General features: G+C 34.5%; 1 protein-coding gene across 7 annotated transcripts in view; it reads right to left on the reverse strand.

Annotated features, from left to right (window-relative positions):
* The window catches only part of PSPC1 (paraspeckle component 1), a 56382-nt gene that overhangs the window by 13714 nt on the left and 27089 nt on the right, over positions 1-15579 (reverse strand). Inside the window, exons 7-9 of one of the 7 annotated variants that reach the window (XM_056492735.1) lie at positions 15002-15059; positions 10756-10925; positions 7147-7618 (exon numbers count right to left, since the gene is read on the reverse strand). The exons of 4 other annotated variants lie outside the window; for them this stretch is intronic. In XM_056492735.1, the coding sequence (XP_056348710.1) occupies positions 7433-7618; positions 10756-10925; positions 15002-15059 (414 nt within the window). In that variant the 3' untranslated portion in view covers positions 7147-7432. Of the gene's footprint in view, positions 1-7146; positions 7619-10755; positions 10926-15001; positions 15060-15579 lie in introns of those variants that run through there. 2 more of the 7 variants (XR_008840615.1, XM_056492746.1) reach the window with 2 other exon arrangements.

The raw sequence follows: 15579 nt of genomic DNA on the forward strand, positions 1-15579 counted from the left end.
AAACTTTATTTGTATGATTCGACACAGCTCTGGTCCTGAAAATGCCAGATGTGGAACTGCTACTGGTACAACACTGGAAGTTCTAGAAACACAATGCTCCAGACTGAAACAAATTGGAGATGAACTACTGGTTCACTATTACAGGTGTCTTCTGGGAAAAGCTTTTAATTTGAAGTTGATTAAAACTGGGGCTGTGGCTTACCTTTCACATGCTCTCTCCCTCAAAAGCGGAACATAATACATGGAACAACACAGCACTATCGTGTCAAAGAATGAAGAATATTAGCATTTTAAAAGACAGTATTTCCCATCTTTGTAATGGCAGTTTATATATTTTCTTCCAAGAAGTACATGTGCATAGTCTTGCATCTTTTTAAAGCAACTGTATATATCATCTCTACTGGAGAAATCACGAAGAACACTATTTTCCATTTTTTTACTGGCTTGCATATAACCTTCTTGGTAACTGCAGAAAGTGAACAGACAGATCAAGCTCACATAAAATTTGGTTCAACATTTCAGTGTATATTTTTGTCTTCACTGCTTGAAACACTCACACTCTCAGACCAACTATCACCAAGAATGTAAACCATAACCCCGTTATTCAGACATCTAAAGGCCTCAACACACTTCTTACCCATTTGTTCTAGGCTATGTATTTCTTCCAAACTCACTTAATGAGAATGTTTATTAAACTATGTTCTTTGTCTGCAGCATAAATTACCCTATGTATGCACAGGTATGAAGAGTCTTGCTCTACTGCCCCTCCTTGCTCTTCTTTCTCTCCAAACTGAAATGAGCAGAATCAATAATTTTCACTGGGTCTCCTTTACCCAGGTCTCCTGCTCACTGCTCACAGAGGAAGCAGGACCAAGCAGCAAGGAGGGCAAAAGGCTGTTCGTATCTACAGCAAGGCATGCACTGGATTATTTTAAATATGCAGACAAATATTTCAAATTCCCATTAGCATACAAATATTTAAAACATTTGTAAGCAGCCTGGAAGATCAATTCAGCTGGCAGTTCAAATACTGCATTCTACAGAACTGCAATAGCTGCTTTATGCAGTGGTTTTTTGTGCAATTTTACACTATATGAAAATACTTTAAACTTAGTAACAATAAATAAATTTAGTAGAATAAATCCTTTTACATCAAATTATGAACAGTAATGGAACTTTTTTTTTTTTTTTTTTTAAATGACCAGAACCATCAAGAGCTAACAGATGTAAAAAGAATTACAGTAAACCCTTGTGTTTTTTACATCTTTTTAGATTTATTTTCTCTTCCACCTTGCTTATATGTAGTTATTTAAAGTGGGGGAAACATGTTTTGCATGTGGTTGGGTTGTACACTGAGGTATTTAGGGTTTGGGCATTTCTTTGGGAGATGTGTTTTGTAGGGGATTTTTTCTTTCTAGCATTAACTGATAATAAAATTAGTTTCCCTGTCACATAAAAAAAAATTGATTACAGCAAAGGCAAAAAAATTAATGAAAATACCTTAATCCCATCCCATCATTACTAATTGATATGTACTACTTCATTTTCCTTTACCATGGTCTTCTGTTTGGTGCTTCTGCATCTATGATGAACTCATGTTTAAGACTAGATTCTCACTGGTTTGATGAGAGGCTAACAACCTTAAAAATAACTGTTACATACTTACATGGTGTGTGTACGCTGTATACAATTGCTGTATCCAGCCACAAAATCAAGTCCTACACAACAACTTCATAAAAACAACACAGAAGAGATATATCCAACTGCAGTGATCCCACCCTACAACCCAAGAATATAAAAAATTTTTAGAACATTAATTCATTTTAGATTTTCTGCTATTTCTTGGCCATCTGCACAAAACTAAATTCAGTTTAAAAATCCAAGACATGAATGTAACTGGTATTTCCACCCCTTCTATTAAAAATTAGTTTCTTTTTGGTTTTCATGTACAAGACTTTAAAGTTATTTTTGTAAAACTGCTGTAGATATAAAATTAAACCACACTTTTCTCACTTTTATTATGTTACTTTATTCCCTCTCTCCCATTTTTTGTTCAATTTACATACAGGACCCTCCAGGACTTATTCCTGTTGAAGGATCTAGGCAGTTTTTACTTAAAATCAAGAACAGTATCTTTATTCTCACTGCATTTCTTTCAAGTCAAGCACTTAACATCCTGCATACAATTAGCATTTAAATTCAATCAAATTATACAGCTGTGCTCTACAGAAATTGAGATATAAAAGCACACTAGTAAATCCAGGAATAATGGAAGCTCTAGACAAATAATTTACCCAAACAAATGAAAAAACTTTATCCACATGTGTATGTAGTAACACAGTCCAGTTCCTTTTGAATTTCATACCTCTTATTATGAGCATTTTATTCTCCACTCAAGGGATCACATACAAATTACTTGAGTTTTTACCCACATTTACAAAGTTGGGGTTTTTTCTCTCAATGTGATTTGCGTGTATAATAATCATTACATTAGAGCAGAGGGGTATTTTAATAGTTTTACCTGTAAGTATGCTGTGCTTATCTCTGAATGGTTTTCCAAATAGCTCCTTCCATTAGGAAAAATGGGCTGCTGTTCCAAACAGAAGAAATTTCTTGCACTGCTTTTAAAAGTCAGTCTGAGGTCATTAATAAGGATGTCTCCAATTTCAAATATATTTACTTTCAGATATATCTTAAGGAAGTTCATGATGGAAAAGACCTATTAAATCTATCCCACCGAAAATGAACACATTGAGGGTTTGTTTCCATGCATTTAAAACCATAAAAAGTACTGTTTTCATTAAAAATTCATTTCCGTTTATTTATTCTACAAGTAACATTTTAGACAATTTTATAACTAGCTACAATATTTCACGGATTACTGTAAAAACACACCTGAAATGCCTACAGTTATGGTTTTTAAAATACTTTATGGGAAAACGCCCAAAACTATTAACAAAATATGCTTAACTGGTGAGATTGCTAAAACTACTTCACAGTATATCTGGAAAGGTAACAAAAGATAACATAAAAACAATCCCATGGGAAAAAATATATCTAACATTAGGTATTCCAAGTTTTTAGTCAATCCCCTTATTGCTAGTAAGTTCTTACATTTCAGTAAGTGAATTTTTAAAAAACAAATGCTTTCAGTTACTACAGTTCAACATTTGCCACCAAACTAGCACTGAATAGCCAATTATCTAAAGCAGTAATGTCCAACCTCTGCATTTCCCATTGGCCATACTCACTCCCTCCTTACAACTCCCGAATCAGGAAAGTTTGGACTGATATTCCCTCATGCTTGGAGTGAGCTAGCAGCCCAAAGAAAGCACCAAACTCCAAAATGATCATCTTAGTAGCAGCAGAGTGCCCATATCAATAATTTGAGGGCTCCTGAGAAGACAATCAAATTGCATTGGACATATGAGCTCTCTGAAGTCGCCCATTCTTGGCCACAAGCACAAGCTAACAAAGACGTTGCATGCATAAAACTACCCATGGATATGCAACACTTCAAGTCTCAGGAATGGGATTTAGAACCCCTTCACATTTGTGGTCCAATATAAGCTGACTCTAGTTGCTACTTTGTATTCCATGCTATTTTAGTAGTTCGTTTACACTTTAGTTTGACTTGTGAAAGGAAAAATCATGATCCAACTTGTTATAAAAAAATAGATAAATTAGGAATTATGCAAAATAATTTGTTTCTGCAACATATTGAAGCAAAACGATCTTCATGCCACCAGAGCACACCAGTTAATTGCTGAACATCTCACCTCCAAGCATATTTTCTCTCTTCAAAAGGCCTACACAGGGTTTTGGTTTTCACTTAAGAATGTGCCTTTAGATTGGTTATTTCAAGATTTTTGTGCCCGCCAAGTTATCTCAAAGTAGATTGCAACTATTTAGCAATATGTAGTTCATAAATGCCACAGTGTTTGTGTTTAGCACTTTTCAAAGAATTTGTAATTACAAGTAATTCTATCTCTGATAAAATGTGGCAGCATACTTTAGATCAGAATGCTATGTATATTACATATTACGCTTAAAATTACATTAATGCAGTATTTAGTTCATACTGTCTTCTTGCCATCTATTTTACATTTAGTTCTAGTAAGAATCTCCAGGTTAGTATATTTTTATGTACAATTGCATAAAAAAACGTGGACAATAAATAATAACTGTATGTCAGGACTTTTCTTTCTAGATAATCCACAGTAGTTCATGATTTTCTTAGGAAATAAATACAGCAAAGTATATTAGGATCACCACAAAGTTTCCCAAGATATGTTTTATCTAATGAGCACATTAGATAAACAGGTCAGAACAGTGTTTAACTTAAACAGAATAGTAAAGCCTTGTTATCTTTAAATTGTAACTCACAGGAAAATCAGGCAGTTCAGGAATATGAAACTTCAGGAATAATGTAATAGCTCAGTAAGTACGCTACAAAAGTAAGTGCACTGCAGTTGATAGATTCACATATTTTCCAAGCCTATCTGTTTTAGCATAGCATACAGCAGTCAGGACTTCTCTGTGCTTTCCAGTTAACAGTGCAAATGTAGTTAAAATCTTGAGTACATGTGTATACAGAAAAAATGATAAACTGATCAACCAGATGAGGAACAATAAAAATTAATCACTTTAGCAGAAGTGAGGAACCTTCATGCAAAAACACTGCTTGGCCACATCTGAACACTTTTAGGAAAGAATTTGGGACCATTCCTTTTTTAACAAAATTAGGTGTTTATTGTATAGCTAGGATCAGTTACTGCCATATTTGGCAAAATGAGAAGCACTGCCTTTAGACATGAGTCAGGCAGCCCAAAGAAAACTTAACAGCTGAACTTATCATTGTGTCATCAGCTACAAAAGGCATTCTTCATTAACTCTTTACAGTCTGCCAAAAAATACATTTCATTATTTATTTGTTAGGACTTGGTTCACAGACATTTAAAAACAGGTTAAATTGTTTTCTGAAGTAAAAGGACAGCTGGCAAATCCACTGCTGCTATGCAGCAGAGCCATCAATCCAAGTCAGAAGTTTACAGGAAGGGCAGGTCACAACTGTGGAATGACAATCACTGATGTTAAATAAAATCTACAAAAACTTTCAAATACATGCATACCTCCACTAGCTACCAAAACCACAGTGCAACAAACATGCACTTAAAATAGTGTGCAACTGGCATGGGAAGTATGAACCACTTTTGCAGATTCTTCTGAAACTTACTCAGATATTACAAGACAGAGGGTTTATACAGCTAAACCAATATACAGGAGCTAGCTAAAAGGCCTGAAAAGGCCTTTTCCTTTGAAGAAAATGAACCAATCTCTTGAATCTAGTTTAATTTGTATTTAAAACATGTTCCCTGCACAGCTTCACAGTTGAGAACTACCAATTCACACCAGTACTTTCTCAATCCCCTAAAAAAAGTCATGTACAGAAAAAGAAAAGAAGTAAAAGAAAAGAAAAAAAGTAATCTTATATTTAGACACCTTACTAGAAACCAATGAAAACTGCATTTTCATCTGAATAAAGGGCCCTAGAGCAGAGAGCTTAAGTAGTTGCCATATGCAAACACTAGTTTACAGCAGTGAAAAAACAGTAACTTTCCCAAATCTTGAGGTTCAGGACCACTGTGCCAAGTAAAACCATTTGCAGTTTGGTTGAGGTTTATTTTAAGAATGAGTGCTATAATGTGATACATATACCATGGGGAAAGAGTAACTCATATTGTATTACAAAGCGCGCCATGTATCAAGTAATGCAAAAAAGACACTCTAAAGGAAAATGCTTAGCAGGTACCATGTCACGAGTGACAACCTACACACTTAGTTACACTAAGTGTATGAAAACACTACACTACACATACACTACTGTATGAAAACAGTACCTTAAGCCATATAACACTGGCAATTTAAGTAACAGCATATTTCCAAAATGCCAGCAATGATGCAATTTTCTTTTAAACCATTTGCTCAAAATTCAATCCACCAAGCCAATCACAGCTAGATTAACAAGTAACACACAAAAGCCCTCTCAGCGGCTTGCATCCCATGCTGAGTTATGTATATACCATTTGGATGTTATTGGGGCACCAGGTTATTTCAAATCAGTTTTTAACCAATTTAGTATCCCAATTCATGTAGGTAAAATTCTGAAAATGTGAATGAACCGATAAAAAAGAACACTACTAGTTTACAACTATTTTGCACAGAAAAGAAGAGTAGTAGTAACCAAAAAATATCCCTACTTATTTGCCATTATAAGAATAGAACCAATAGGTCTTTTCCATCATCTTCCAAGACTGACAAAGCAGAATCGTAATAAGCTTCCTAATAGCTTTACTATCAATTTTATCTTAAAACTCAATCAGCAAATCTACCCTGAGTTGTGCTGTAAATGGGCATTTTCCAAATTCCTTGTTCTGTAAAACATTTCAGAAGAATACTCATGTGCAATCCTTCTAAATGCTTATTACTCAACTATAAGTGAACACTTATTTTCACTGGAAAACATGTATTTGCTTCCTAATCAAACAGTTACTCACTGATAAGACATGTTTTTATTCAAACCAACCACAGGGGGGAAATGTATACTTATCAATAATAATGTGCAAACACAGCAGAAAGCTTTCCACCAGCGTGCAGAAATGTCTCCTTCCTTGCAATGGAAGATACTTTAACCATCAGCAGAACATACAGATGTCACAAGCAATTTTCTTCTCTATAGTTTAGGTAAATTCACTCACAGTTATGAATAAAGCATACATAGAGATACCTTTCCAAAGGGGTTTTTTTTCCCTCCCCAAGTTAAATTTTCTAATAGATTGTCTGACAGATAACCTCTGTTGGTAAGACTACTAAGTTTGCAATGGTGGATTGAGATGCAAGGACACAGTATCTTTGAGAACACTTTGTATAAAATTTTATGATCTTTGAAAGTAAAAAAAAAAAAGCAGGTGTGTTTTAAGTTTTTCAGAGTATGTACTGCACCATGCAGTCTAGCTAAACACTCACTATTAAGAATGGAACTTTCTTGACACATAAAAGAAACTACGCAAAAATGAAAAATATGCCACTTATAATTAAGCATAAAATTATTCTTACTCAGCATTAGTAATAACATTCCCAAAATCCTTTCCAGTGATTTTTGTTTTATTGTAATCAGATAACTGCACGTTTTACAGCATAGTCACACGTATTTTGCTAGAGTCACAAACACATTGCCTTACATAATGATCCGCATCATTTCTGCTCTATACTACAAAGCCTATGACTGAATACAAAAAAAGTTTTACAAAAGAAACTGTTTTAAAGACTACAATAACAATAGAACCGTTTCCAGATAACAGCTAAAATTATAAAGGCATATCACTGTATAATTCTACTGGAATTTCTAAAACAGTAAGGAATGAATTAAGATTTAGTATCTGCGACGCTTGTTAGGTCCTTCAAAGTTGCCCCCTGGGTTTCCTCTACCAAAGCCACCAGGTCCACCACTCACGGCACCTACACCACTCATTGGCGGCTGAGGAGTTTCAGAGCCCGTTCTACTAACCAGAGGTGAACCCATCTGGGATGGGCCTCCTTGAGGGAATCTCTCATTATGCTAATGCAAGTCCATTTGGAACATGCCAAATGTGAGTTACAACAAAAATCACAAGTGATGTTGTCATGGAGTTCAGCAGATAGTCCAGCAGAATCAGGATCACACATAGAAGGAAGAAAGGAGCAATTCAATTAGTTATTATGGAAAAAGAGCTGGAAATTAAAGAGTGCTAATGTTATGCTCCAACTTTGTAAAGTAAATTAAAAATTAAAAACAATACTTAAGACCGACTGATGCTGAATGTAACTTATCCTTACAAGTATATCTGAAGCAACACATTCTCTATGAAACAGAGGAGATAGCGAACAGTTTTATGTCTGAGCCCTACTATGCCTTAGATACCAACTACAATGCTTCTCCCTTAAACAAATTAGAGACACATTGTCAAACTAGGAGGGAAGGAAATCAGCTTTTGTATTTCTAGGCACTGCATATTTATTCTTTTAATAGCCTTAAGACTTCTAGGCACTGCATATTTATTTTTTTAATAGCCTTAAGACTTCTATACCCACATATTTATGGATATTTCAAGTCCATGCGACCTGGAGTTAGCCTTTTGTATTGGAACTTAAGAGATCTTTAGTTAAGACTTCTAAAATTCTGTATTAGTGACATAATGCATAATTTTGGACTACTCCCAGTTTATTAAAAAACTCCGTATGTAACTAAGGCTCACTCTGAAACATCAGTGTGAGATAATCCAATTAATATTCCATATTTACTTTCCTCAGCTCTATGCTTAATATTAATAAAGGTATATATCCTTACAGAGATTTATGTGCTTAATTTCTAAGCAAAAAAACATCCATATGAACACTTACAGTTCAGTATTTATGAAAGTGTTTAAAAACACACATGGAGAAATTACTCAACATAAACCATTAAAAGCATAGATACATAGTACAGTCAGATGTAGAAATAATTCATCATTCACCAGTTAAGGACAGTTACGCTTTCAGAAGAAATTTATTCTGTACAGAGATCTACATCAACTCCCCAGGTATTCAGAGTCCAATAAGGATATTTAAGACCAGCACTTTATTTATATGCCTGAATCAGGAAAGAATTCTTCTGAAAGCCTAAGTCCAGTAACAGTAGTAGAGCTCAGCAGTTCTGGAGCCCGCTAATTCATATATATATGTATACATAACTAAAACCCCAGCATTTTATCTATACAGATAAAAGTACATGCAACCTAGATCATGGCTGTATATATATATGCATCATTTCAAGTGCAACATTGCATATGAGAAATGTTACTTCAAGAGCTGCATAAAGATCTGCTACTGAATTAAAGCATCTTTGAATCTGTAGCACTGGGTAAAAACTGTTTTAAAATTATCTTAATGCATGCCAGCTTGTTAGCAATGGATATGAATTTCAACAAGTAACTTGTCACATACTCCTGACCCCTTTTAACATTTGAATTTTGGACAAAAAGTCAAGTCCTCTTTCCAATAAGGACTCCTCTTTCCAGCTAACAAGAAAACTGCTGTAATTAGCTACCTACATTAGTAAGTGCGGAAAACTACTTTTAAAATGTTCTGTTCAAAGACAACCCAGGTTTCAAAAGACTGCAGTGAAACAAAAGGGAAACTGCAACAACTTCAAGACTTCAGACAAACGTCCAATTAAAAACATTAAATCTGTATTTCTGGTCTATAAAGAATACTCTTCATTTCCCTCAGTGGAAAATAACTGTAACAGTGTTTTAGTAGATAGCCCTCCAAGTGTCTTTCTAGCAACAGCAATAATATGATAATGCTATGCCTTTCTGTAGGGGCCTGACCCCTCAAGTTAAAAACCTTCAAAGACCAAAATGAAGGGAAAACTAAATTCTAATTAATTGCGTCCTTCAGAAGCATGCATAAGAAAATGGAAGGAAAAATAATTTTTTTAAACATGCACTTTGAAGTGTCAGCATATTTCCTACATTTCCATACCTGGAATGACTTTTTGTAGAAAAACAACAGCTTAAGTTAGATATCGTGATTTATGATACCATGTTCTTTTCCAGACACTTCTTCTTCAGTGTCTATATACTCACAAGGGAAAGTTCTCAAGGTGACCAGTAACACAGTGGTCTCCAGCAAAAGCATTTCCAAATCCAGTATTTTATGAATAGCATCTTCCCCACTTTGTGAGAAATGACACAACTGATAAAATAAGCTGGCTCCTATGATGTGAAGATCCTCTACTTTTTATGTAGTAAAGACCAGACCCAAAATATATTTTGTGCAAATCAAAATCTCATTTTCATCATGAAACACAGGATTTTGTTCTTACTTCATTATACAGATTGCTCAATCACAGACAGATACTGTTGAAAAGGTATATCTAAAATAACATAGCTACAAAATCCTGCTGTGTTCCTATAAAACTGTTAATACTATATGTTCCTTTATATCACACCACCACTAATCCAGATATCCAGAAACGGAACAGCACTGAAAAAATATATAAAAATCAGATTCCAAATTATAGTTGTTTCTCTACAGAAGACATTACAGCTAGGAAAAGTAACTGGCTATGAGAACAAAGCAAGAATGGCTAGTGCTTTAACTGCATCTCAATGGCCTATATGCTTTCGATTAAAAATCCCAGACATATAAAAAACATTCTCTATTACCCATGGCAACTTGGCAATATTATTTTTGTTGTATTGATGTAACAGTTATCAATAGCTCTTGGCTACTGATTTTCTAAGTGGCATAATTACTGTCAATCTCATGCGCTTAACAGTGTTAGAAAAGAAATACAAAGAACACTAAAGTTGCTTTAAAAAATTAAATAGTTTACACAAAGATATCTTCACACTTTGCACCTTCCAACATTTAACTGTTCATCAAAAACCCCAACAAGCCAATTCACAGAATTTAATTTTACTAAAGAAAAGAACAGCAATAGTCTAAATTTACAGATTTTCATTCCTAAGGGAAGTAGGATTTTCACAGTAATATAAAAAAAAGTATTTCTCTTTCAGGTGGTAAATTCCTTGCATGAAAAGGTTTTATCAATTACTTATTACAGATCCGAAACATGGAAACATTCTTACTCAGCGTGAAAATACCTTTGGTAAGAAAAATGGCCATGAGACATGACAGCTATTCAAAGGAATTAAATTTGTGATACATTACCACTGTTCCATTATCTGGCATCATTGGTGTTCCCATATTTGCAGCTCCTTCTGGTCCCATGGAAGGACCAGGACCCATTGCAGGGCCAGGTAAAGTTCCTCTGTTGTTCATATTCATACCCATCATTGGAGGAGGGCCTTGGTTACCAGCAGGTGCTGGGCTAAACGCATCTATGCAAAACAATCTATACTTAGAGCTGTCCTATCTTAGTTTTACAAGAACAAACAAACAATTTACAATATTTAAAAAGCCAAATGTACAAGACTTCAAATACTTGAAAGAAAAATTCTTTGAGACTGTACATTTATCTCAATCATCTGCTTTTAAACAGATTTTAAATAATCTCTATTATTGTGCGTTTCATAATTTGCCTCATGTATTTGAAAATCCCAACCTTTACAGCTAAATATAGCTGTACAGTTTCTCTGCAAGAACTAAAGTGTTCATATTGCATCTATATGGAGTATGCACACCACAAATCAGCAAAAATTTCAAGTGATTTTACAGATATTGGCAGCTATATGGCAATTTGGCTCTTTAGGGATTTTAACAGATGAAATGGACGTTTGCAAGTAGCCTTCTACCAGTAGTATGTTAATTGATACAGTGTATGGTAGATTAGCCAAAGGTCTAAAAGCAATAACAGAGATGGTACTCAACTTCACAATAAATTATTTGTAATACAGAATAAATAAAATCTCACACTTATCTGTAATTTCTTATGCTATAAGTACCAGAAAACTAAGTGGTTTTGTTAGAACTTGAAATGACACAACAATCTCCTCCAGAAGTCTGAATCAAAGAGGCAGAAGAAGAAAATCTTGAAAACATATTCTGAGGAGACCACTTAGGAAGCATCACTCTGCCAGTACTCACTAACATACTGAACACATATGTAAAAATGCCTTTGCAGTATTTTTGCATGTTGCTGTAAGAAAAAAGTTTGATTATCTACCTCACACCTTACTATTATGAAATATCAACTTCAAGGCTGGTGGTGATGCATTCTTTCCATTCCACACAATCTGTCCTTTTCAGCCCAAAGTATGCACCCAAAATTTGATAATGGAAGAAAGCATACCTCTGGAATTTAAGTACACTTTAAGTATACACTTTCATAATATAAAGAAATCTGACACGTTGCTAGACTAATAAGCCTGCTGTTTTTATTTTAAAAATAAACCTTCTCACTTCTTGCTATAACTGCAGGTTTTTAGTAATAAATATATAAATATATATCATTCCAAGGAGGCCACTTTGCACAGACACAGTACCGTGACTAGCAGCAGGCACGCACAATTAAATCTTGATTACTTGCCTTGACAGCACCGTGCCACAGCAGCCAGTGAACCCACGGCATTCAAGACATTGCTGCTAAAATTGAAGACCTGGATTTGATCATATACATTAGGCCAACCACAAACTCCTCAGCAAAAACAATGCATGCTACACAATAGCACATGAGAAGTGCTAAATAAGTTTACTACAAGTGACAGAAATCCTGTACTTTGGAAAAGCAGAAGCCTTGGAGCTTAGTAATGAATAACTCCCAGACTTCTCCCTGTAACACTAAGTCAAAACAAATGTACACTCAGTTTGGATGTTTCTTACCTATCCATACACACCCTCAGTTCATGTAGCAGGTAGAAGACTAGGCTACAATTCAAGAAAATTACAGTAGCATATGCTCTAAAATGGTTTTTTACTGTCACCCATTCAATTAGATATAGAAGGAAAGGAAATCTAAACAGCCAATGTAAGGAGAAACCTTTATTCTCAGAGCCTAGAGGCACTTTGCAGGACTATCATGATGGTAGCAGCACTCAGAGCATGCAGTAGTGCCATTAACTAAATGCTAAATTACTTGCAATTGGTTTCCTTATCAGCCTAATTAAACTGAGCCAGGTGGCCACCCACAGGTACTGTCACTTATCTATCAAGAGCCACTAAGTTCTCATGCTCTGTATCACACAAATGCACCCAGGGTGGCAGACAGTAACTTACACTATCAAACCTCTAGAATACTGATCCTGTTTCAGGCAGTCAGATCTGACAGGAGCAGAACTACAGAGTATAATGCAAGGAGAGAGTGGGGCCCTGCATACTTTCAGTAAGAGGCCACTACAGTGTACTAGCTGTAAATCAGAGGTCCTTCAAAATCCTATTTCCAAAGCAGACCCTAAGAGCTCGATTGTTGTTTCTTTTTGGTGTAACACTTATATGAGGAGTTAATTTACAGGAGCATGCTCAGCAATAGATGGAAAGCAGTCCTTAGTGTTCATGCCAAAATGCAGACACTAAAAAAAAAGTCCTTTTCTGCAAAAGGAAGGGCTGAAAAAATCCACTCTAAATGTCTGAAATGCACCTAACAAGAAATAAGTCTTCATCAATGAAGCAACTGTTCCCCAAAAAAGCCCCTTTTTTCCATATTTAAGTTTATAATCTGCACTTAGCACTACAGATCTGACTAAATGCTCTGATGAGGTATACATATTCTCTCAGAACTTGTCACAGAAAGCTGTAAAAATTAGCAGTTCTGCACAAGTCAGCCAAACACTTATTAAATCTGTCACAAGATATTCTGCTTTCTAAGAAAATTATCATACAGGTATTTCAGTTATTGGAGATATTCCATCTCCCTCTGTCCCACATTATAAAAAAATCACAAATGGCACAGGTAAAGGACAGTTAAAAATAAAGTTACAATTCCAACAGAAATACGAAGAAAGGATGGTACTGTCAACAACTAAATATCTGCTATTTAAAGGTCTACTGTAAGGTTTTGGGGTCAACTATTTTGGTTGGACCAATGGAGTTAATACGCTGGAGAAAAAACCAAAATTTCTATTTAATGAGTGAACTTAAAATCCATCCTCTGCAGAAACAAACATTACACTCATTTGCTGTGGATAATTTTAAACAGCAGTTCAGTGTTACTATAACCTTTTTTAAAATGATACAATTTATTTCTGAAAGTATTGAGTTTAAAATCAAGTCACAACTTAAAACTGAGAAAGTAACACCAACATTACTGTAAAGAAATGCAGCAAATACACACTTTAAATCTGCATGTAAAAAGTGCATCTTCTGGATCTGGAAAACTGGCACAGAATCAATATTCACAAAGTCTTCTAATTAAATGAAATTTTCAAGCATGATGCAATCATATGCAAAAGTACAAATAGAAAATTTAAAAATTAAGCCTCAATTTATGCTTCAGTTTAATATTTGTAGATAATTTCACAATGTGTTTCTTCAGAATTCTTTATAAATAACTTTTATCATCCCTTGAAGCACAAGCCTCTTTCTATTTTTCAGCTACAAATGTGTCTCAATAAATGCAAGGAAATAGTGAATAATGTGTTTTAAAATCTGAAGCAGATTTATTACTCTATAAATTCACATTATTCAAAAGGACAAGAGAAATGTTTACTAAGTTTGGTATGGACTTCCAATTTTAAAATATATGGAAAAATAGTTTTATTACTTTTAATTACCACCTTAATTTATTTTTAATTACCATTAGGAAGCTTCTAATAGTTTAATAGTTTAATAGTTCATACAGTTTAGTTAGATTTGGTGATTTTGAAGAAATATTTTAAATTTCAGTCTTGTTTAAAAGCAGATATTCTGGATAAGAAAGATTCCAAACTGCTTCAGTCTGCATATATGGAGCAAGCACTAATTATTTTACTTTTCTAGGTTACACAGTAACAGTTTTAAGCAGTGAGAGTATTTTAAGTTGCAAGAGCTAATTGAGAATATTTGTAAATAAGAGACTTGGAGGAAACTGGTAGAACACCAAGCACATTATTCTTTATCACACCAAGTACATCAAGAAGAACTTGCCAATTTTAACCTCTACATCATTTCACTACATGCACTTGCAGTCACAATTTCTTTGAATAGGCAGTCTCTCCAAAATAATGCCAAATATTTTTTTGAACATAAAATTCCTCTTTTGTATCAAATAACTCCCAGAGCATCATTTTTCCCTGATTTTTGTTTCTCAACTTGAACATCATCTTTTTGCCATGCATAGTCAAAGCAATAAAACAGAGATGCACCGGGATATGGGGGAAAAGCTGCTTGAATACAAGATATATGTTGGGTTTTTTTATTTCCTAATATGGCTTACTCCTTTTTCACCAGTTGTCACTAATTACTAGTGCTTGAGTAACATGTACAGTCCCAAAGAAAAAAAAAAAAATTACATTACAGAAGCCTTTTTCCTTCAGATCCCTACCTCCCATGTTTATTGCTCCACGAGGACCCATATCACCCATTCTCATTTCCTGTTCTCTCTGAAAGTAAACATAGTTTTCATGGTCAACCTATCATTCTTACAACTTAAAACATTCCCATTTACTCCATGAAAATAAAAATGTTAAAGTTTCAAAAGTTTCCATTGATTAAAAACAGTGCAAATAATGAAGTTAATTATACCCCTGGATTTTATAGTATCAAAGCGATGAATAAGTTCAATATAACAATGCTGTACATTTTAGCATATTAAAGAATAAATATCCAAAGTTTCATTTATCAGATGTAGCAGTCTCAAGCTCCCAAACAGTTATGTGATCAACTGCAAATGAATCCACCTTCATACAGTGTTTTTAATTAATAAATATGTTTCTATTTTCCCTGTAAACAAGCAGGTCTTACAGTACTTGCCTAAAGGCCGTTGTTCAATAATACCATGACTCGAAAATACTTGTGTTGACTGGAAACCAAGCCTGATGTATTATATTATGGTATATAAATTCAACCTACCAATTCATCATTGTTCAAATAGTTTTGACTTTACATGGTGGTGGTATATTT

The sequence above is a fragment of the Oenanthe melanoleuca genome, chromosome 1, assembly GCF_029582105.1.
Source record: "Oenanthe melanoleuca isolate GR-GAL-2019-014 chromosome 1, OMel1.0, whole genome shotgun sequence".
NCBI lineage: Eukaryota > Metazoa > Chordata > Aves > Passeriformes > Muscicapidae > Oenanthe > Oenanthe melanoleuca.